The 23901-nt window shown below is 47.8% G+C and overlaps 1 protein-coding gene across 1 annotated transcript in view; it reads right to left on the bottom strand.

Annotated features, from left to right (window-relative positions):
- Myo1e (myosin IE) overlaps nt 1-1375 on the bottom strand; it is a 127022-nt gene extending 125647 nt beyond the window's left edge. The window contains exon 1 of the mRNA XM_048333183.1: nt 1124-1375. Within this exon, the coding sequence (XP_048189140.1) occupies nt 1124-1126 (3 nt within the window). The 5' untranslated portion in view covers nt 1127-1375. The remainder of the gene's footprint in view (nt 1-1123) is intronic.
- Nucleotides 1376-23901: the final 22526 nt, after the last annotated feature.

Here is a 23901-nt window from a genome sequence, read left to right as displayed (position 1 = left end):
CTGGGTAGGGAAGGAAGACAGTCATCTCCATATATTCCCAAAGTGCCACAGTTAAAAAAGAGCAACCAGTAGTGGGGCACCGCTGCCTGTAATCAAAGTTCAAAGTTCAAAGCCAGACTAGACAGGAAAGTCCATGAGACTCATCTCCAATGAACCACCAAAAAGCCAGATGTGCAGCTGGGGAACTATCCTTGAGGAAGAAAAAACAAAAACAAAAAAACACATCTCAGGGACAGCACCCTGGCCCTGAGTTCAAATCCTGGGATTTGAACACACACACCCCAGCAGCAACAACAACTGTGAAGTTCTTGAGTGCTTATTGCATATACCCCAGCATAGCAACCACCTCACCCTGCAAGTCCCGGCCGGGCGGGGGCAGCCTGCACCCGGGTCACTTGCTCTCTGCCTGCCGCCACCAGGTTCTCGCCCTACCTGCGTCCCCGCCTGCCTTTGTGCGGCGGCGCATGGCTCCGGGCCAGGGCGGCCGGGCCGCCCCCGCTGGGCGATGCCAGGGAGGAGCAGCGGAGGGCTCTGCCCGGCCTCCGACCCCGCACAGGGCAGGGAGGCGATGCCCGCCTTGCCTGGCTGGGCCAGTGGGGGGGGGGGACCCCTGCCTTCCCAGCCCAGTGTGGGGGGGGGACATCCCAGACGGAGCAGAGGATCCCCTGGGCACGGGGGGTGCCCCCTCTGAGAATACATGTGCCCACACTCCGGCTCCCACAGCTGGCAGCCATAGCAACCCGGCCACAAAAAGTTACGCGGCGCAGACAGCGACTTGAAAAAGTTTCCCTTGCTCTCCGCACCCCCCCCACCCTCGACTTCTCTCCTTCCCCGCTCCCCACACACACGCACCCCCAACTCCCCATGAGCCGCACCCCCCCCCCCCACAAAATCGAAGGAAAGCAGCAGGCAAGTCAGAGCTCAGAGAACGTGCAGACTCCCGCGTCCACCTTTCTCCACCCCTGGCCCGGGCAGCGTGCCCAAGGTGGGTGCCCCCCAGGACTGGGGTTTCCTGTTCCCCCCCCACACACACACACACCACCACCACCACCACCACCCCCTTTCCCGACGCTCATTCCCCGGGCTGGGTCCGGCGTCCTGGGACGCGGCGCGGCCAACTCACCATGGTGACTCGATGGGGCCGGGCCGGCTGCCTGGGAGCGGGGACTGGAACGCAGTCTCCGGGGTGAACTTCAAAAGTTGGTTCCCTTGGTCAAAAAAAAAAAAGAAAAATCCAGAAACCACAGCAAGGCTGCGGAGAGCCAAGCGCTCACAGGAGCCAATGGGAGCCCAGGGGCGACTCCATCCAGGCGGGCTCCGCCGCCGCCCTGCGCGCTAGGTGAGGAGGGCGAAACCCGGGGCGCGCGCGCGCCGCGCGGAGGGGTGCGGGGGGGGGGGGGGGCCGGGGACGGCGGGATCGCGGGGTCGCCGCCCGGCTGCGCCCCCAGGTGCTCCGCAGTCGGGCCCGATCCCTCGCTTCTCTTTCTTCGAGCCACTTGAGTGAACTCTGAGAAGTCCGCTCGGGCTCGGGCTGCGCTCGGGCCGGGCAATCTGTCCATAAATGGAGAATTCAGCTCCGGCCTGGCCAATCAGGGTTTGTGTTCGCCGCGTCACTCCTCGGGGGAAACCGCGGCTGGCCAACCAGACGGACGCGGGGGGGAGTTTCCAAAGGCCTCTGGATCCTGTAGTCCGCTCGTCCGGCCTCGCCCGCCCGCCTGCCCGGCCGGCTGGCTCCCGAGGCCGGACCTGACCCCGGCCGCCCCGAGACTCACAGGTGAGGGAGGCCGTCTCACCTCCAGCAGCCACTTCGACGGTGGAAAAGAACAAATGCGAGCGCAGCGCGGGCAACGCACGCCCGTCATCCTAGCCACTTCGCAGGCTCAGATCGCAGCGATCGCGGTTCGAAATCAGCCGGGCAGGAAAGTCCGAGAGACTCTTATCGCCAATGATCCACCAAAAAAACTGCCAGAAGTGGAGCTGTGGCCCGAGTGGTAGAGCGCCAGCCTTGGCGGGGCGAGGGAGGGCGGGGGGGGGGGGGGAGGGGAGGGGGCGGGGGGGGAGGGGAGGGGGCGGCGGGATCGAGCTTCCAAGCTGAAGTCCCATGATTTTCCTAGAAGGTTTTTTTTTTTTAAAGGAAATATTTTATCAGCATAAATCAGAGTTGTGGCAAGCGCCCAAAGGAAATCCTTTTTTTCTTTCCTATGTCTGGATTGTAAGGAAAGTAAAAAAAATGTCAATGTCCTTCCTCCTTTACCTGATTTCCTTTAGAAAAACAAAGAAAAGCTTTTCCCCCCTGCTAGGAGCAAGGTGTTAGGGGAGGGGAGGGAGAGGGAGAGGGAGAGGGAGAGGGAGAGGGAGAGGGAGAGGGAGAGGGAGAGGGAGGGAGAGGGAGAGAGAGAGAGGGAGAGAGAGAGGGAGGGAGAGGGAGAGGGAGGAGAGAGAGAAAGAGAGAGAGAGAGAGAGAGAGAGAGGAAATGTGTGTGTGCTTGTGATAGAAGAAGAAGTGGTAGACTACTAACCTTAAGCAGAAAAACGCTCAGGGCCAGCGCACACGCCCTGAGTTCAAACCTCAGTAATGCCAGAGTGCAAGCGAACAAAGACAGAGATGGGGGGGGGGGGGAGTCGCATATTTTTTCAGTAGTGGGGCTTGAACTCTGGGCCTGGTCACTATCCCTGAGCTCTTTTGATCAAAACTAGCACTCTACCACTTGAGCCACAGCGCTACTTCAGGTTTTCTGGTGGTTCATTGAAGATAAGAGTCTCACTGACTTTTCTGCCCAGGCTGGCTTTGAACCATGAGGCTTAGTTATCAGCCTCCTGAGTAGCTAGTCTGACAGGCGTGAACCACCAGCACCTGCAGGAAGAACATTTTGAAAGTGTATTAATATAGGAGCTTGCCTCTCAGGCCTCCTGTTTCAGTTGCTAACATCTAGAAAACAGGTAAGTTCACCTTCAAAATGTTGTAGTACATCCACAACGTGCAATATTACTTAGCCATAAAAAGTACAGTTCTGTAGATATGGAAGTCAAATGTAGAGTGCTCTCTGGAAATCAGGCAGAATGGTGCTGAGCAGGAAGACGAAGGATAGACTCATTGCTAATGGAAATGCATTTTTTTTCATTGAAGCAATGAAAACATTCCATAATTTGATAGGGTTGATTATTTAAAAACTTTCTGAACACATTAAAAAGCCACTGAGCCTGGCACTGGTGGCTCACACCTGTAATTCTATCTACTCAAGAGACTGAGATCTGAAGATCACAGTTCGATGCCAGCCCAAGCAGAAAAGTCCCCATGATACTCATCTCCAATTAGTCACTCAAAAAAGCTGGAAGTGGAGCTATGGCTCAAGTGGTAGAGTGCTAGCCTTAAGCATAAAGAAGATCAGGGACAGTGCCCAAGCCCTGAGTTCAAGCCCCAGGACCAGCAAAAACAAACAAAAATAAAAAGCTACTGAATTGGACAAATTTAAAGGGAGAATTATATTGTAATTTCGTTTAATTAGAAGAAAACCAGGGGCTGGGAATGTAGCTTAGCGGTAGAGTGCTTGCCTAGCATGCATGAAGCCCTGCGTTTGATTCCTCAGTACTACATAAACAACAACAACAAGGCCCAGAGTTCAAGCCCTATGACTGCCCCCCCCCAAAAAAAAAGGAAGGACAGAGCTGGACCTCTAAAGCATCTCTGTGCAGTAGGCAGGGGTGGGCATATGCAGATAACATTTTGTATGTTCTCACAAAAATCTGGCTTCTCTCTTGCAGACATGCCAGCTTCAAAACAATAGGTTGCTGTTGATTTGAAAAAGTAAAAAAAAAAAAAAAAAAAAAAAAGCACTGAAGAGAATTTCCATAGATGGATAATTGAGTGTGATGCTGCTTCTAATTACTATAAATTTTCCTGTAATAATTATTTGATTGAGATAAATGAATAAAAATTACTTCAGTGTGTGTTTCAATCATGTATTAAAAGCACATCTATACAGATCTGTTATTATAGTCTTCTGACTTGAATCAATATTTTCTTTTCTGTCATCTAGTTTAAATTTGATTTGCCCTTTTTCCGTATTGAAGAATGAATTATAAGCCAGGAGCCAGTGGCTCATGACTGTAATCCTAGCTACTCAGGAAGCTGACATCTGAGGATTGAGGTTGAGGCCAGCCTGGGCAGGAAAGACTCTGGGAGACTTCAATTAACTACCAAAATGTTGGAAATAGAGCTGTGGCTCAAGTGGTAGAACATCAGCCTTGACCAAATAAAACCTCAGGAGTGGCACACAGGCCCAGTGTTCAAGCCCTCCCCCCCCCCCAACACACAACCCACACGGTATCAAGACCAAAAACAAATATACAACAAAATAAAAAGCACAAAATCCTGTCATGTAGCCTTTGCTTGAAAACTCAGATCATCACTATAATACATTAATTTTCTGCACAGGGTTGCACACAGAACTGAGAAGCCTCGCACCATCCAGTGAAAAGATTGGCATTATACTTTACGTCCTGGGCTGCTTCACTCTTCAATTCTCTTTTTCTTTATTTATTTTTTTTTAAAGAATAATGTCATTGAGCTGGTAATGTGGCTTAGTGGTAAAGTCCTTGCCTAGCATGCATGAAGAACTGGGTACAATTCCTCAATACCACAGAAACAGAAAAAAAAAAAAAAAAAAAAAAACAGAAGTGGCGCTGTGGCTCAAGTGGTAGAGTGCTAGCCTTGAGCAAAGGAAGCTCAGGGACAGTGCTCAGGCCCTGAGTCCAAGCCCCAGGACTGACAAAAAAAAAAAAAAAGAATAATCTCCATGGTTAGAGACTTTCTACCTGTTCTCTCCTGTTCTTTAAATTCAGTCTTTTAAAAAATTTATTTATTGGGCTGGGGATATGGCCTAGTGGCAAGAGTGCTTGCCTCATATACATGAGGCCCTGGGTTCAATTCCCCAACACCACATATACAGAAAATGGCCAGAAGTGGCGCTGTGGCTCAAGTGGCAGAGTGCTAGCCTTGAGCAAAAAGAAGCCAGGGACAGTGCTCAGGCCCTGAGTCCAAGCCCCAGGACTGGCAAAAAAAAAAAAAATATATATATATATATTTATTGTTAAAGTGATGTACAGAGGGGTTACAGTTTCATATGTAAGGCAGTGAGTATATTTCTTATCAAACTTGTTACCTCCTCCCTCATTTTTCTCCCACCTTTTCCCCCCTAAATTTGCCCCCCCCCCCAATTTAGTCTCTTATAGGAATAAAAAACAACAACAAAATATTCTAGGCACTGGTGGCCTCACACCTATAATCCTAGCTATTCAAAAGGCTGAGATCTGAGGATTGTGGTTCAAAAGTAGCCCAAGCAGGAAAGTCCGTGAAACTCTTATCTCCAATTAACCATCAGAAACCCAGAAATGGTGCTGTGGCTCAAAGTGGTAGAGCACTAGCCATAAGCAAAAAAGCTCAGGGACAGTGTTCAGGCCCTGAGTTCAAGCCCCATGACTGACAAGACCAAAAAAAAAAAAAAAAAAAAAAAAAAAAAAACCTTCCCCAAAGCAATCCACGAACTTTCTCTTGTTTGTGGATTGCTTTGGGGAAGGTTTTTTGTTTGTTTGTTTGTATTGTCAGTCATGAGGCTTGAACTCAGGGCCTGGGCACTGTCCCTGAACTCTCTTGCTCAAGGGTAGTGCTCTACCACTTTGAGCCACAGCATCATTTCCAAGATTTTTAAAAATTAGTACTCTTTATGCCCAGGATCTCAGGAAAACAGAACCGAAAGGGAGGTAAGGTTGTGCGCACTTTCTACATTTTCTACAAAGATGGGTGGACCCTTCGTCCTCCTTAAACTCCTCCCTCTAGCTCTCCAATGCTCCTCCTCTCTCAGCTGTCTAATTGGCAAGTGTCCATCATGATCTCTCAGGCCCCTGAGGGCCTTGTGAACAAAGCTGTTACCTTTTCCTTCAAGTCCCAGAGAGACAATGAGGGAGAGAGAATGAGAGAGAAATATGACTCCATTCTGCTCCACCTTTCAAATCAAGCCAGCAGACCTCAAGGGCTCTGTTTAGACCAACTGTTATCCAGAAACATTCCAAGCAAATATTGTCAGAGAAATGGTGCCCGGAAGCCTAGGGTTCTATAGAGTGCTCAGAATCCAGGCTTGGTGGTACATGCCTGTAATCCCAGCTACCTGGCAGGATAAGGCAGAGAGATTTTGAGATTGAAGTCAGCCTGGGCAACATAGTGAGACTTTGTCTATAAATAAATCCAGGTGCCAGTGGCTCACACCTATAATCCTAAATACTCAGGAGGCTGAACTCTGAGGATCACGGTTCAAAGCCAGCCCAGGTAGCCAACTCCATCAGACTCTTTTATCCAATTAAGTAGCAGAAAACTGGAAATGGAGCTGTGGTAGAGCTAGATTAGCCTTAGCAGAAAAATCTCAAGGACAACACCCAGGTCCTGAGTTCAAGCCCCATGACAAACAGAAAGGGGGGGGGCATTGGTAATGATTAGGGATGTAATTCAGTGTCCAACATACATGCAGCTGTGGGTTCAAATCTCAGTGCCTAAAAAGAAAAAATAAAGGGAGAAAAAGGCATGATTTCAAACTGCAGCACTGGCAAAAATAAAAACTGAATGTAGACATGACAGCAGCTACAGGAGATAGTCTTCTTTTTACTGGGGTGAGATCCAAGGATTGAAGTTCAAAGCCAGCCTAGGCAGAATAGTCCATAAGACTCTTATCTCCAATTAACCACCCAAAAGCCAGAAGTGGAGGTGTGGCTCAAGTGGTCAAGTACCCATCTTTTTTTTTTTTGCCAGTCCTGGGCCTTGGACTCAGGGCCCGAGCACTGTCCCTGGCTTCTTTTTGCTCAAGGCTAGCACTCTGCCACTTGAGCCACAGCGCCACTTCTGATCATTTTCTATATATATGGTCCTGGGGAATCGAACCCAGGGCTTCATGTATATGAGGCGAGCACTCTTGCCACTAGGCCATATTCCCAGCCCCTCAAGTACCCATCTTGAGCAAAACTGGTGAAGGACAGCACCCAGGTCAGTACTGGCACCAAAAAAGAATTTAAAATAACCAGGGGGAAAAGGCTCAAAGGTAGAGGGTTGGGATTGTGGCTTAGTGGTGGAGTGCTTTCCTAACATGCATGAGGCCCTGAGTTCAATTCCTCTGTATTGCATAAAGTAATTTTTTTAAAGGCTCAAGTTTATTTAGACTTAAGTAATCATTTAAATGTCCTTCATTCTGAGACAGGTTCTTCCTATGTAGCCAAGGCTGCCTCTAACTTGAGATCCTTCATCTCCCTGATGCTGAGATTATAGGTATGTACCACCTCATTCCATCCCTGATTTATACTTTATTACACTTTGCCCTGAGCATGGACCACAAAAAAAGCACTATTAGAGTTGATTCCTCATGGCAGGATAAAGGGAAGTCAACTTTGTTGTTGTTTTTTTTACCAAATGAATGAAATTGCTCCATAACACTATGATGACTCATTTTAATATTTTTTGCTTTTTGCCAGTCCTGGGGCTTGAACACTGTCCCTGGCTTCTTATTTTTTGCTCAAGGCTAGCACTCTACCACTTGAGACACAGTACCACTTCCAGCCTTTTCTATATATGTGGTGCTGAGGAATCGAACCCAGGACTTCATGTATATGAGGCAAGCAATTTACCACTAGGCCATATTCCCAGCCCTCATTTTAATATTTTTAAATGACATTAACTCTGCTGCCTTGAAAACAGAACTTTTGGAAAGACAACCAATTATCTTAAATCCCTCCCTCATACCTTTGTAAACATCAAACAAGAAACAATTGAAAGAAATAATACACATTGCTAGGATTTGAACAAGACCCTAGACAATTTCTCCTTTCAACTTTTAGGTATTGTCTAAGTATTACTTAGTGAACACCAAGGGTTTTTTTTTTTTTATCATAAGGACTGAAAATGAAGCCAGGCACTGGAGACTCACACCTGTAATCCTAGCTACTCAGGAGGCTGAGATCTGAGGGTGGAAGTTCAAAGCTAGCCTGGGAAGGAAAATCTGTGAGATTTTTCTCCCCCCCCTCTCATGCACACACACACACACACACATACACACACACAACTGAGAAAAGTAGAGCTGTGGCTCAAATAATAGGGTGCTATAACCTTTTCTGAAAGAATGAAGGGACAATGCCCAGGCCATGAATATTGGCAACAAGTAAAAATATATCAATAAGTCAATTAGCTTTAGGGAAAATAATTACATTATAATTTCTCTCTTTTTCTTGTTTGTTGTAAACAGCAAACAAGCTTTGGAGAAAATAATACCTTGCTGGGGGTTTGGCTGGCCAGACCCTAGAGAATTTCTTCTTTCAATCCCTTCAGTATTTTCCAAGTGTTACTTAATGGCCACCAAGTATCTTCGATCCTAAAGGCTGAAAATGCTCATATTTCCAAGTTTTGTGGGACAAGAACCATGGACACAGTCAAGCTCCCCGCTCCCAGCGCTTTGCAGTAGCTGCCCTGTTTTCAGAGATTTGAGCATTCACCCAGAAGTTTCTACCTATCAACTCTAGGGAGGAAAACAACAATTCCATTTAATTAGTATACCTGTAAACACTCTGTAGCTTCAGCTACTACTCCAATGTTACACTCAGGTGTGTAGCAGAACTTCCTCCCTGCTTGCCTTCTTCCAAAACAAATCCAACTCCAGAAGCCTGGCTACTGTGGTTTCTTTAGGGAAAATTAACCATTCTCCTCCAGATATACTACAGTGTTCTAAGAGGTGTCAGTTAGACACTCTGAGTCAAGTAGGCAAAAATGTAGCCGGATGAGACAGCAGGCGACAAGGTAAGAGCTGGGTGTAGGAGCGCACACCTGTAATCCCCACCTCCGGATGGGGGGGTGGGGGGAGGAGGCTAGGGACTTCAAGAGTAACTGCGGCTATGTAGCAAAATCTTTCCTCAGAAAAGAAAAACCAACCAAAGAGTGCAAATGGAAGCGTACAAACCTGGGGTTTCTTCCTTTTGTGCAGGTATTGGAGCTTGAGTTTCGGGGCCTTGTGCTCTTGCTTGGCTTTTTCCGCTCAAAGGCAGAGCAATACCAATGGAGCCATGCTTTTATGTGAGTCACACCTCCACTTCCGGCTTTTTGCTGGTTCATTGGAGATAAGAGTCTGGAAGATTTGTCTCTTAGGGCTTGGCTTTGAACACAGTTCCTCAGACTCCAGACTCCCAAATACTTAGTATTACAGGCAGGAGCCACAGGCACACAGCTTCAAACCTGATTTCTAACTGTTTTGAAGTTCTAAACTGAGATAACACATCATTGTATCAAATAGGTGCTGCTGGCAGAGCTCGCCTGGGATTCCTGGTGTTAATTTGTTCTAGCTGCAGGTGAAATTTCTCCCGTGCCATCAAGATTATAAATGGACTAGATGCTATTGGCTCATGCCTGTAATCCTAGCCACTCAGGAGGCTGAGATCTGAGGATCATGGTTCAAAGCCAGCTCAGGCAGGAAAATCCATGAGACTCAGAAAAAAACCAGAAGTGGTGCTAAAGCTCAAAGTGGTAAAGCCTTGAGCAAAAGAAGCTCAAGGACAGTACCCAGGCCCTGAGTTCAAGACCCAAGACCAAAAAAAAAAAAAAAGATTATAAATGGCAGGACAGATCAGGAGTAGAAAAGCCTAGTCAGAAACTGTCAGCTGATGATTCGCAGAGATTCCTGAGACTGGAAAGAAGCCATCCAAGCTTCATCTACCTGGAGAATGCATCAGAGACAGATGGGGCCAGAAAAGGAGGGCGGGGGGGGGGGGGCAGTGGCGAGCAGCTTGAGTAAGGAGGAGGCATGTCTTCAATGTCCAGTCTTCAGGCTTGCTATGTCCGCAGGATCATTTGGTATATGACCATCATGGCTGGAAACATTCCTCTCCTCCTCCTCCTCTTCCTCTCCCACACCCCTTTCTGACGTTGGTACTTGAACTCAGGGTCTCACACTCTTACTTGGCTTTTTTGCTCAAGGCTGGTGTTCTATCACTTGAACCACAGCTCCACTTCTGGCTTTTGGGTGGTTCGCTGGCAATAATGAGTCTCTTGGACTGTTCCTACCTGGGCTGGCTTTGAACCTCAACTCTCAGTTCTCAGCCTCCTGAGACGTTAGGGTTATAGGCATGAGCTACAAAGGCCTGGCTTGTGCATGCTTCTTCACTGCTTCTTGTCAGCTCCCTGCAGCCCTCTGCTGGTATTGATCATTTTGTATAGCTAACACTTGGTGTTGCAAATAGCCAAATGCTCCTCAGTGGGAAAAATTCCCCACTTACCCGGCATGGGTGGCTCAGGCCTGTAATCCTAGCTGGTCAGGAAGCTGAGAGCAGGAGGCTCTGGGTTTGAAGCCAGCTCCAGCAGGAAAGTCTGTGAGACTCTTATCTCTAATTAAGTACCCAAATAGCCAGAAGTAGAGGTATAGCTCAAATGGTAGAGTGCTAGTCTTGAACCAAAGAAGCTCAGGGACAGTGCTGAGGTCCTGAGTTCAAGCCCTAACACTGACACATGCATGTGTGTGTACACACACACACACACACACACACACAGTTCTCCACTCATGCCTGTGGAATGAAATATGATAGATGTGCCAGTCCACTTGAGCTGCAGCTCTACTTCCAGTGTTTTGCTGGTTAATTGGACAGAACAGTCTCACATTCTTCCCCCTCCCTCCCCTCCCCCAGGCTGGTTTTGAACCATGATCCTCACTCAGATCTCAGCCTCCTAAATAGCCAGGATACAGGCGTGAGCCCCTGGCATTGGCTTGGTGGCAGGAATTGTTTGTTCCCTGATTAAAATCTTTCCTGATCTGAAGGTTAGGCAAAGGAGGAGAGTAAGACAAAGTAGTGAAAGGAAGGCCAAGAATTTGGAGAAAGTCTGCCATCCATTCATTCAGCAGCATTTGGGCTTGGGAAACAAAACCCAGGGTGCAGGTCCAGCCAAGAGCAGCAAAACCTGCGGGCCAGCTGAAGAGCTGAGGAGTTGTCTCAGTCTCTCCTGTTACCCTACCTTGGGGCCTGGAGGGACATAGGTGTGTTCGGAAACCAGAGGAAAGGTCACACCTCCTGGCCTCTTGTCAGCTCCAGCCTGGGGTAAATCTATTGCCCTTGTAGAGAAGGTACACACACACACACACACACACACACACACACACACACACGCAGAGGCAGGCATACATGCTCGCACACTCTCTGGCCTCCAGGCCTAACATGTTTGGGGGTGAGGTCAGTGCCTCAGGACCCCATCCAGAGACCCTGAGACACAGAGAATGGAGATGGTGGTTTGGTTTTGAGCGAAAGGTCATTCACTTGAAACCTGGGTTTTCATGTCACAAGGAGAGGCCATGGGAAAGGCCACTGGCATTTGGAAAGACAAACGACCTGCTTCCTGAATATTAGGGGCAGGCCTGGAGGCCAGGTGTGCTTGTAATGTACTCCCAGGGTGGCCTGCAGTGTTCCCACGGGGGACAGAACCATTGTAGGCCACAGAAAGGATTTGGGGTGGTGGGGTTAGAGGCTAGTGAGTTCAACTCCAGGCATACTGACAGGGCACAGTGACTAGGAACCTGGATGAATAGAACCCCCAAATTGTTCCTGGAGTCTCCCCTCCACCCTCCAGTTTTCTTCTACTTATGCCCAACCAGACTTGTGGAGAAGATGCTCCCTGATCAGCTCCTGCCTTGAGAGTTGAACCCCAGTTCTTGGCTTCCCCCGCTGGAGATGGAGTCCGTCTCACAAGGGCTCTGGGCCCGCACCACGCCTCCAGTCACGAACTCCAGTTCCAACTGCTCCTCCTCCTCTCCCTCCCCCGTTCTTTCTATTCCTTCTTTTCTCTCTCTCCCTCCTCCTCTTCTTCTCCTTCATCCTCTCTCCCTCCTCTTCCTCCTTCTTTTCCTCTTCCTCCTCCTTGTTTCTCTCCTCCTCCTATTTTTCTTCTTTTCTCCCTCCTCCTCCTCTTCCTTTCTTTTGTTCTTTTTCTTTTCTCTCTCCCTGTCTTCTCCTCTCTCCCCTCCTTCTCCTTCATCTTCTCTCTTCCTCATTTTATTTTTTTCTCTCCTTCCCCTCCTTTCTTTTTTTCTTTTTTTTTTTTTTTTTTTTGGTGCTGGGGAATTGAACCCAGGGCCTCATGTATACGAGACAAGCACTCTTGCCACTAGGCCATATCCCCAGCCCCTTCCCCCCTTTCTTTTCTTTTTTTTTTTTGGCCAGTCCTGTGGCTTGGACTCAGGGCCTGAGCACTGTCCCTGGCTTCTTCCCGCTCAAGGCTAGCACTCTGCCACTTGAGCCACAGCGCCGCTTCTGGCCGTTTTCTGTGTATGTGGTGCTGGGAAATCGAACCTAGGGCCTCATGTATCCGAGGCAGGCACTCTTGCCACTAGGCTATATCCCCAGCCCCCCCCCCCTTTCTTAAACTTATATTCTACAACATGACAAAGGCAGAAGAGACAAATCAAAATCTAGCTTGTTTGTTGTTATTGGTATTTCTGTTTAGTTCTTTCTTTCTTTCTTCCTCTCCCTTCCCCCACCCCTGATCCTTGGGCTTGAACTCAGGCCTGAGCTTCTTTTGCTCAAGGCTAGTGCATTATCACTTGAGCCACAGCTCCACTTCTGGCTTTTTCTGAGTAGTTTATTAGAGACTCTTTTTTTTTTTTTTTTTTTTTTTTTGGTCAGTCCTGGGGCTTGGACTCAGGGCCTGAGCACTGTCCCTGGCTTCTTCCCGCTCAAGGCTAGCACTCTGCCACCTGAGCCACAGCGCCCCTTCTGGCCGTTTTCCATATATGTGGTGCTGGGGAATCGAACCGAGAGCTTCATGTGTAGGAGGCAAGCACTCTTGCCACTAGGCCATATTCCCAGCCCTATTAGAGACTCTTATTGAGTCTCATAACCTTTAATGCCTGGGCTGGCTTCAAACTGTGATCCTCAAATCTCAGTTTCCTGAGCAGCTAGGATTACAGGTGCGAGCCATTGGCATTGATTTTTTTTTTTTTTTTTTGAGACAGAATCTCACTATGTACCCCAGGATAAACTGCAACTCATTATGTAGTCCAGGTTGGATGGGACTTAGAACCTTTTCTTTTCTTTTTTTTTTTTTTTCCTAATTGTCCCATGGTGGTATATACCACCATGCCTAGGTAAGCCTGGGGGTTGTTTTATTTTTCATTGCTTACTAATGTTTTCATTACTGGGATTCAAATTCAGGACCTTGTATTACAAGGCAGTTGCTCTACTACATGAGCCAAATTTCAAGCCCTAAGCCTGAGTTCTATTTATTTATTTATTTTTGCCAGTCCTGGAGCTTGAACTCAGGACCTGGGCATTGTCCCTGAGCTTTTGCTCAAGGCTAGCATCTACCACTTGAGCCACAACACCACTTCTGGCTTTTTCTGCTTATGTGGTATTGAGGATCTGAACTCAGAGCTTCATGCATGCCAGGCAAGCATTCTACCACTAAGCCACATTCCCAGCCCCTGCAATGGATTTTCTCAACCATCATTTCAGGAAACCTTCTACAGATCAATCACGTATACACAAGGTACTGGAGATCTGAATCAGCCCTGGGCTCTAGAGTTTAAAGGGGAATGGGCCTGGGGAGTAAGAGTCAAAATATATTTAAACTGTGGTCCTTAATCTTGAGAGATTTCTTGTTGGAGTAGGCAGGTTTTTGTTGGAGTTGTTCTGTGTGTTTGTTGTTGTTGTTGGTGTGGTGGTATGGGGGTGGGGGTGGGGTGTACATGTGTGTGCTGTATATGTTGGCATTGGGGCTTGAACTCAGGGCCTGGGAGCTGTCCCTTGGCTTTTTTGATCAAGACTAGAGCTCCAGTCTTGTGCCACTGCTTCACTTCTGGCTTTTTCCTGGTTAACTGGAGATAAGAGATTCATGGATGTTCCAGCTAGGACTGGTTTTGAACCTGGACCTTCAGATCGCAGCTTCCTGATTAGCTAGGATTACAGGCATGAGCCACCAGCACCTGACCTGCCTTGGTTTCTATAAAACAAAAAATTAATTCCCACCAAGCCCAGGAAAACTCCCCAGTTATCCAAAAGCAATGCCATGAAACCACATCAAATGTGTCTCTAGAAGGCAGGATTTCCAATCTCTGGTGCTTTTATGGTGAGAGCTGCATCCATTTGTCCTCTAGTGCCATTTCTCTCTGACTGAATCATCAGTTAATACTACCCATAAACTGACAACAAATAGCGAAGCAAATACACACACACACACACACACACACACACACACACACACACACACACACGTCTTCCAACTGATATCCACAGCTCAAAAAGTAATTTTTAACACTCTGATGGTTTGGCATTTGGAATATTGAAAGCAATCTGGAAAATCGTGATAGCCCCATATTTGTGTCTCCATCATTAGCTGCAGAAACAGATGGTCAGGACGAGTTACAGGGGATCAGAGGCGCCTGTGTGTATCTGGGGGAATCGGCTCACTTGAAGTGGCTTTAATGAGCTCCGAGGCCCTGCCCTGCGGCAGAATTTAGCAGTGAGTCTATGCCAATTAATTCACTTTTCTCCCATAGCTAACCAGAGGTCAAATCCTGTGGAATGGTGATTCACAGACCTACTGCAAAGGTTTCTGCTTTCCTTGGCTTAGCTTTAATGGATGAAGGTGCCGAGAAAAATCCATACAAGCAAAAAGTAATACTGATTCCCACTTATAATCCTAGTTTTTCAGGAAACTAAGATCTGAGGATCACGATTGGAAGCCAAGCCCAGGCAGGAAGATTTGTGAGACTCTTATCTCCAATTCATCAGCAAAAAACCACAAGTGGAAGTGTGGCTCAAGTGCTACAGCACTAGCCTTGTGCAAAAAGAAAAAAAAGCCAATGGACAGTACCTAGGCCCTGAGTTCAAGCCCCAGTATCTACACACACACACACACACACACAACTTAAAATAACTAAGAGGTAGAGACATATAACCTAAGCAATAGCCTAGAAATCTGAACTAAAATAAAAATAAGCCCTTTCATCTGGGGCATGTTACCTAACATTTGTAAGCCTCAGAGTTCTTTACCTTTGTTTTGAAAAGTGTGAAGTCATTGTGTTGAAGAATACAGGAAGGATGGAAGGAGAAGATGATACAGAACACATCTCACTGTGCAGTTCAGTGAGTGGGTGTTGTTCTCTACTGGTGTCAAGAACTTCCCATGTTGATTGACAGTCCAAACAAGTGTTCTGATACAGGCCTATTATATGATGAGGGGGTAAAACACCAAAGTCTATCAAATGAGAAAAGTCTGTTGTGATATGAACTTCCTCAGTTTTCTTATTAAATGTTTGCTTGGAGCTGGGCACTGGTGGCTCACACCTATAATCCTAGCCACTCAGGAGGCTGAGATCTGAGGACAGCAGTTCAAAGCTAGCTGGAGCAGGAAAGTCCATGAGACTCTTATCTCCAGTTAGCCACCAGAAAACTGGAAGTGGAACTATGGTTCAAAGTGGTAGAGTGCTAGCCTTGACTGAAAGAGCTCAGGGACAGCATCCAAGCCTGGAATCCAAGCTCCTATTACGTCTTTTACCATATGGATTTGTCCTTCTGTATCTAGCTTAGTTCAGTTTATAGAGTCAGGTACTCATATTTTGTCACAGATGGTAGAATTTTATTCTTGAGGCTCTCTGGATTTTGATAACCATTTTTGTTTCATTTTTCTGTATGATCCATTGGACATTCCTCTATGATCTCAGATGTCCCTGAATTTACAATTCTATACATTTAAGATCTTTCATTACTAAAGAAATCAGGGGAGATTGAAGATTTGATGATACAGGCTTGCTAGGTTTAGTAGATAAAAATAAATTATCTTACATTTTATTTAACAATCTTACATGGATGCCAGTTTACCTTCTTATAAAACTAAGGCTGGGCTGGGAATGTGGCTGAGTGGTAGAGTGTTTACCTAGCATGCATGAAGCCCTAGGTTTGATTCCTCAGCACCACATAAACAGAAAAAGCCAGAAGTGGTGCTGTGGCTCAAGTGGTAGAGTGCTAGCCTTGAGCAAAAGAAGTTCAAGGACAGTGCCCAGGCCCTGAGTTAAAGCCCCAGGACTGTGAAAAAAAGAAAAAGAAAAAGAAAATCCATTGCAGGATGGAAATGGAGACGTAACCTTTATGGAATACTGTCTAAATCAACACAGACAATGACAAAAACAACGGCAACAAAAAAACAGGGCAAAAATATTCCTGCTGGGAAATGGAGAGGCAAAAACAAGCACAAACAAGAAACAAGAAACACATCACCATGGTCAACCTTCTCATTTTGTTTGTTCGTGCCAATACTGGGTCTGGAAATCAGGGCCTTGTACTCTTGCTTGGTTTTGTTCACTCAATGCCACTGTTCTACCACTTGAATCACACCTCTATTTCTGGCTTTATGATGGTTAATTGGAGATAAGACTCTTGCAGACTATCCTGCCTGGCTGGCTTCAAATTGAGATCCTCAGATCTCAACCATCTGAGTATTAGGATTAGAGACATAAACCACCAGCACCTGGCTCCTTCCCCTCCTCTACTTCCTCCTCCCCCTCCTCTCCTTCTTCCTTTCTTCCTTTCCTCTTCCTCCTCTTCCTCCCAGGATTTACCTTACCCAGAATAAATAGGGAGAAATGGTGAGAATATGAGATGAATATCCCCTCCTGCCTGTATCTCAGGGATAGGAGACACATTCCAAAATGGTGGCCTGTAGGTAGGTTTTGCGTTCTTTGAGGTGGGGTGATACACTCCGTCATGTCATCAAGGAACTCCTCATCCTTAGGGACAATGTTCTTTCTGGATGGTTAAATTAGGTACTGTTAATTATTTAAAAACATGGAAGTATGAGCTAGGCCTATACTTTTTTTTCCCCCAGTCCTGGGGCTTGAACTCAGGGCCTGGTGCTATTTCTGAGCTTCTTTAGCTCAACGCTAACACTCTACTACTTGAACCACAGTGCCAGTTTCAGCCTTTTCTGTTTATGTGGTAATGAGAAATCGAACCCAGGGCTTCATGCATGCTAAGCAAGCACTCTACCACTAAGCCACATTCCCAGTCCCTAGACCAGTGCTTTTGCAGGAAATCTTGTTAAAATGCAGATCCAGATCTTGTAGGCCTGGAGTGAAAGTCCTGATTTTTCATTCCTATTTCAGCAGTGGGACCCAAGCTCAGGATGAGAGACTACACCCCAGGGGTCATTATGAACTCCATGGAGCTCAGTGGACTGATGAAAAGTCCCACCTGTGGGCCATCATAGGAAGTCACAAAAGCTGTGGGGTCCTCCTTTGGGGCAACTTGCAGAGTCAGGACATACTAGGGAAAGAAATGATAAGGAAGTTCTCTAGGAACAGGGGCTGGCTGGGAACTCTCCTTGGTACTGCTTCTGTTTCTGTCAGCTGTATGTGTGTCTTCCTCAGGGGACCCTCTCCTTTGTTTCTATTATATTTTCTTTTCTCTTTTAATGCTTAGTCTGGTGACTTGAACTCAGGGCTGGGACACGGTTCCTGAGCTTTATTTGGTTCAAGGCTAATGCTGTACCACTTGAGCCACAGCTCTCCTTCCAGCATTTTGGTAGTTAATTTGAGATAAGAGCCTCACTGAATTTCCTTGCCCAGGGCTGACTTTGAACTGAGATCCTCAGATCTCAACCTTCTGACTAGGATTACAGACATGAGCCACTGGCACGCAGCTTAGAATTGAATTTTTGAGATAAGAAAGCAAAGGAAGGTTGAAGCAGATGCTCGGGTTTTTTAACTTCCAATGAATTTTAGCAATAACTCAGAAAATGTCACTGAGACCTCTTCAAAAAGAATGCGCTGACGTTTAAGTACTAAATTCAACAAATTCTGTTTCCATGTATAAAATAAAGTCATGAAGCTAGGCTTCATTAGGCTCTCATTCTTCTGTCTGAATTTAGAAAAAAAAAGTGGGGTGAGAAAAGCTAAACCTCCACTTGTGGTGTAAAATATTTGGGCAGAGTTCCTTGGCCAGGACCTGGTCCACCCCTGAGGCTGAGAATAGGGTAGGCAGATGGAAGGGAGATCTTAGCAATGGATGATGGAGGGTTTAGGATGCAGCCCAGTGCTGAAGCATTTGCCTGCCGAAGCCAAGGTCCCTGATTTGATCCCCTGCAGCACAAAGAAATTAAATAAATAAAAAGGAGCTGGGGCACCAGTGGCTCATGCCTACAATCCTAGCCACTGGAGAGGCTGAGATCTAAGAATGAAAGCCAGCTTAGACAGGAAAGTCTAAGAGACTGTTATCTACCATTAACCACCCAAAAGCCAGAAGTGGAGCTGTGGCCCAAGTGGTAGAGGGCTAGCCTTGTGCAATTCAGGGACAGTGCCCAGGCCCTGAGTTCAAGCCCCAGCACTGGCACACACTAGATAGACTAGCTCAGGTACCCTGAAGTGCAGAAGAGCTGGTCTGTTGGGTTGTGGTGATCCTTTGGAATCTTCCTTTATTAAGAACCAGCCAGGGATTAGGATTGTGGTTTAGTGGTAGAGTGCTTGCCTAGCATGAATGAAGCCCTGAGTTTGATTCTTTTTTGGGGGGGGCCAGTCCTGGGCCTTGGACTCAGGGCCTGAGCACTGTCCCTGGCCTCCTTTTGCTCAAGGCTAGCACTCTGCCACTTGAGCCACAGTGCCACTTCTGGCCGTTTTCTATATATGTGGTGCTGGGGAATCGAACCCAGGGCCTCATGTATACGAGGCAAGCTCTCTTGCCACTAGGCCATATCCCCAGCCCGTGGGTTTGATTCTTCAATGCCACATAAACAGAAAAAGCCAGAAGTGGTGCTGTGGCTCAAGTGGTAGAGTGCTAGCCTTGAGCAAAAGAAGCTCAGGGACAGTGCCCAAGCCCTGAGTCCAAGCCGTAGGACTGGCAAAAAGGAGGAGGAAGAGGCGGTAGAGGAGGAGGAGGAGGAGGGAAGAAGAAGGAAGAAGAAATAGAGAAGAAGAAGAAGAAGAAGAAGAAGAAGAAGAAGAAGAAGAAGAAGAAGAAGAAGAAGAATTGTTGCAAACCATAATGAGTGCCTTGTCCCAGTGCAGCAGGGCTGGGAGCAAAGCAATGATGGAGACCTGACCATGGAATTGGTTTCGAGGTACCAGGGTACCTGCTGCCTCACTCCAGCAGATCCAGAGGGTCCCATGAACAGGGCTTTTATTCATTAGCAAACAGGAGAGTACGTGCAGAAAACAAGGTAGCCATCTTTAAGAGATAAGGGCAGCAGGGTGGGGGTGGGGGGAACAATCCTAGCATTAGTGACTTCCTGAAAACAGGATGTGAAGATGAGCAGTAAACAGCCAATTTGAATAGGCTACCTGCAAACTCCAAGGTCCAGTGAGGATCAGAATTATCTCAAGGGTGGAAACTGTGGCCATTGTAATGCTAAGCACAATAGGCAGTTGTCAGGGCCACCCTCAGCATTCTGAGGGACAGAGAATGGCCTTCCAATTCTCTAAGACTGACCTTTTAAAAAAAATTTATATTTTATCTTTGCCTAGTTGTAGGATGACATACAACCACTGGAAATAGCCCAAGAAACCTCTATGGTTGGATAAAGCCCAGAACATCCTAGCGGAATGAGGATACTGGTTTGAGCCAGTCACTCCCTAACAAAATATAACCTTTTTGTTTTGTTTTGCCAGTCCTGGGCCTTGGACTCAGGGCCTGAGCACTGTCCCTGGCTTCTTTTTGCTCAAGGCTAGCAACTCTACCACTTGAGCCACTGTGCCATTTCTGGTCTTTTCTACATATGTGGTGCTGAGGAATCGAACCTAGGGATTCATATATATGAGGCAAGCACTCTTGCCTCTAGGCCATATTCCCAGCCCAAGGCTGACCTTCTGGCTCTGCATTTATGGGTTCCCACAGAGAAGGAAGAAGGAGGAAGGAGGAAGGAGAAGGAGGAGAAGGAGGAGAAGGAGGAAGAGGAGGAGGAGGAGGAGGAGGAGGAGGAGGAGGAGGAGGAGGAGGAGGAGGAGGAGGAGGAGAACCATCCAAACTACTGAAAGCAGGGACTAAGTACCAGTCTTCTGGTGGCAAACGCTGAATCCACAGCCAGTGCCAGCATCCACCAGCCTCTGTAATAGGCACTGGGAGGATGAACACTTCATTTCACAGTCGAAGCAGGGAGGCTGGAACCCGGATGCACCAAGTACCTAGTTTCTGTCACTTTGATTCCTTTCTTCCTTTTGTTTATCTTTGTCTGAGTGCTGGAACTTCAACTCATAGCCAAGGCATGTCCCTTAGCCATTTCACTTATGGCTGGCACTTGACCACTTGAGCCACAGCTCCACTTGCCAGCGTTTTGGTGGATATTTGGAAATAAGAGTCTCACAAACTTTTCTGCCCAGGCTGGCTTTAAACTGTGACCCTCAGATCTCAGCTTCCCAAATAGCAAGGATTACATGGGTGATCCTTAGATTTACAGATGTGAGCCACTGGCTCCCAGCTGCTGTTGCTTTTAAAGAGCCGAGTTAGGTAGGCTGACTCATGTGGGTGGGGCAGGAGGGTTCAGATAAACAAGACAGAAACTGTACTGCCACAGAGCCCAGCATTGTTCTTTGACAAGAGAGAAGAGGGTATTGAGATTAGGTGCAGCTAAAAGTGATCTATGATAAAAGAGTGCCTAGGACAATTAACCACGAAGCTGGCATTGAAGAGTTGGTTCCTGGGTGTGGGGGGACATGAGAAGGGTAGGTAGAATTGCTTCAAGGCAAGCAGTACCGGTAATAAGGTGACTAATTAACAAATTCCATCTCCACAGGTAATAAGATGAGTCAGTAGTAATGAGATCGTCACACTTCTGACTAGGTTTTAAAGGAAAGTAGTAATAATAAAAATGTTATGTTAGCCACAATAAGTGCTATTATATAATAAAAATTAAGATATTCTGTTTTGTTGTTATTGTTATTTTGTGTGTGTGTGTGTGTGTGTGTGTGTGTGTGTGTGTGCAGGTCCTAGGGCTTGAACTTAGGGCCTGGGCACTGTTCCTGAGCTTCTTTGGCTCAAGGCTAGCACTCTAGTACTTGAGCCACAGCACTACTTTTGGTTTTTTCTGAGTAGTGTATTGGAGATGAGTTTCAGAGACTTTCCTGCCAGGGCTGCCTTTGAACCAAGATCCACAGCCTTCTGAGTGTCTAGGATTACAGGCATGAGCCACCAGCACCTTGCTTACTTTCTGCTTTTTTTGGTGGGCTGATTGGAGATGTGTAATTAAATTTGTCTCCAATTGGAGCTAAAATTTCATGGACTTTACTGCCTTGGCTGCCTTTGAATCTTTGATCCTTACATCTCAGCTTCCCGAGTAGCTAGGATTACAGGCATGACCTATTGGTGCCTTGCTGTAATTTTTTTGCCAGTCCTGGGCCTTGGACTCAGGGCCTGAGCACTGTCCCTGGCTTCTTCCAGCTCAAGGCTAGCACTCTGCCACTTGAGCCACAGCGCCGCTTCTGGCCGTTTTCTGTATATGTGGTGCTGGGGAATCGAACCTAGGGCCTCGTGTATCCGAGGCAGGCACTCTTGCCACTAGGCTATATCCCCAGCCCCCTTGCTGTAATTTTTTAGAAAGGAAATAGATGTCAGCTTAAATAGAAGGGTGCATGTATATGATCAGAGCCTCTCACCTTCCAATTCTTCCCCTTTCTTACCCATGAGTAGGAAGGAATCTATGACAAATAAAATATCCAGCCTGCCAGGCACTGATGGCTCATGCCTGCAATCCTAGCTACTCAGGAGGCTGAGATCTGAGGATCAAGCTTTGAAGCCAGCCAGGGCAGTAAAGTCCATGAGCATCTTATTACCAATTAACCACCAAAATGCCAGAAGCAGAGCTGTGGCTCAAGAGGTATAGTGCTAGCTTTGAGCAAAAATGCTCAGGGACAGTGCCCAGGCACACATAAAAAGTATCCAAGGTATGCTTTAGGAAGTAATCAGAACTGGAAGAGATAGGAACATTAAGAGCCACTGTCTACTTTACTAGGAAGCCAAGAGGGCATGTGAATCTTGAGGCTTTGACCAAAGGGGTGGTGACAGAATAGACCAGATTAGGGAGAGTGGAGTAGAAAGGAGAGAGGGAGAAAGGAGACAGAGGAGTCTGTCAGGTGTTCATTTGAAATGCACAACCCTACCCCAAAACAGGGAAGAACAACTGTTTGAACCTTTCACTGAACTCTGCATGATGGGCAGACGTTTTGAATGAGTGCTTTCTGCTTACCTATGTGCTCCCAGACGTTGCTTACATTTCTAGTATTTTCAGAGTGGCAGAAAGTCACTGAGAAACTCGGTGAGCCTGTCATTACCGAGACAGAAAATTCAATTGAGTATATTGCAGAGCACATCTCCTGTGTCAGGCCTTGGGAATGTAATGGGGAATAGAAAAAGGAAAGAAAAGAAAAGAAAAAAAAAAAAGATCATGGAGTTTTTATGCAGAGATGTGTCAGGTCAGATCTCCAGATCACAGGCTGTAAGGCCTTGACTTTTAGTCATAGCAGGCTGTATGGTATGCTTTGGTGGCAATTTGATTAACATGTGTCAGGTTGTAAGCTCCAGGGAAGAAGAGTGGAGTGTGTGTGTGTGTGTGTGTGTGTGTGTGTGTGTGTGTTGGTACTAGGGCTGGAACTTAGGGCTTGGACACTGTCCCTGCGCTTTTTCACTCAAGGTTGGTGCTCTACCACTTGAGCCACTTGCAGCTTTTTTGGTGGTTCATTGGAGGTAAGAAGTGTCACAGACTTTCCTGCCCATGCTGACTTGGAACGGTGATCCTCAGCTCTCAGCCCCCAAGGAGCTAGGATTGTAGGTTTTGAGTCACCAGTGCCTGGCTGTTTTTTTGTTTTTGTTTTCCATCGTGTCAGAGAGCTAATCACTTGGCACAGGCATAAGATAGATACACACCGTGGACACGGGCATTTTGCCCTTTGAGGGAGGGGATATTATTTTAGGGTACACTGAGGAACCGCCGGCTGATACTGCACACAGATGATTGCTAGGGTGAGGACTGCAACCCTAACTCCATAGCAGCAGCCCCCCACCCCCACCCCCTTACCGCCTGATGCTCCTTTCCCTGGGTTGGAGGGACTGGGGCAGATGGGGAGCCTGACACCGGATGATGAGGTACGAACCAGATCCAGGAGGCCGACAAAGGTGGGGTCCCGGGCTCCCCTTAAATCCCGCCCACGGAGAGGAAGCAAAATTCGAAGTGACTGGAAACAAGGAGAGCAGGGTGGAGAGGGGGAAACCGAGGACTGACTCCCGGGGAGGCGCGAGAGGGGAGCGGGCCTGGCTGCGGAGGAAGTGGGGTGCAGCATGCGCCCAGACCCCATCTTCCGGGCCGCAGGGCAGGGGTGATGGGCGAGTAGCAGCTTGGCGCCCTTCACCTGCACAGGTGCGGCGTCGGCACGATGGGGGGGTGGGGTGCGGGGGGACGGGGACCTCATGGTGTTCCCAAAGATGCTGCGGGGGAAGAGCCGTGGCTCAGTAAATAAGGGGGTGCTGGGGATCTAGGAGTGAGGTAAAGGGCAACCCCCCCCCCCGCCCCGTCTGGTGATGACCCTTCCCAGGCATCCTCTCCCCCCCACCCTCTGCCATCCAGCCGCCCAGACTTACGGCAGGATTTATTTTTCCAATAAAAGCGAAATCCCCGCCCACCAACTCCGGGGTGCAGAGGGTAGGAGGCGCGGGGTGGGGGGGGGGTGCGGGCTCTGCGGGGAGCCAGGCGCGCTGCCGCCGCCGCCGCCGAGAGGCTATTTTTGGGGTGTGGGAACGCGGTGGAGGCTGGGGCGGCGCCCGCCGGGCTGGGCGCCCGGGCGCGGGGAAACCTCCAGCTCGGCTGCCACGGCAACGGCGTCCAGGCAACGCGCCCGGGAGGCGGGCGGCCCGGGACCCTCCTCC

The sequence above is a fragment of the Perognathus longimembris genome, chromosome 23 (genome assembly GCF_023159225.1).
Source record: "Perognathus longimembris pacificus isolate PPM17 chromosome 23, ASM2315922v1, whole genome shotgun sequence".
Lineage (NCBI taxonomy): Eukaryota > Metazoa > Chordata > Mammalia > Rodentia > Heteromyidae > Perognathus > Perognathus longimembris.
The sequence above is the reverse complement of the archived record's forward strand: the minus strand, read 5'-3'. Positions and strand labels throughout refer to the sequence as shown.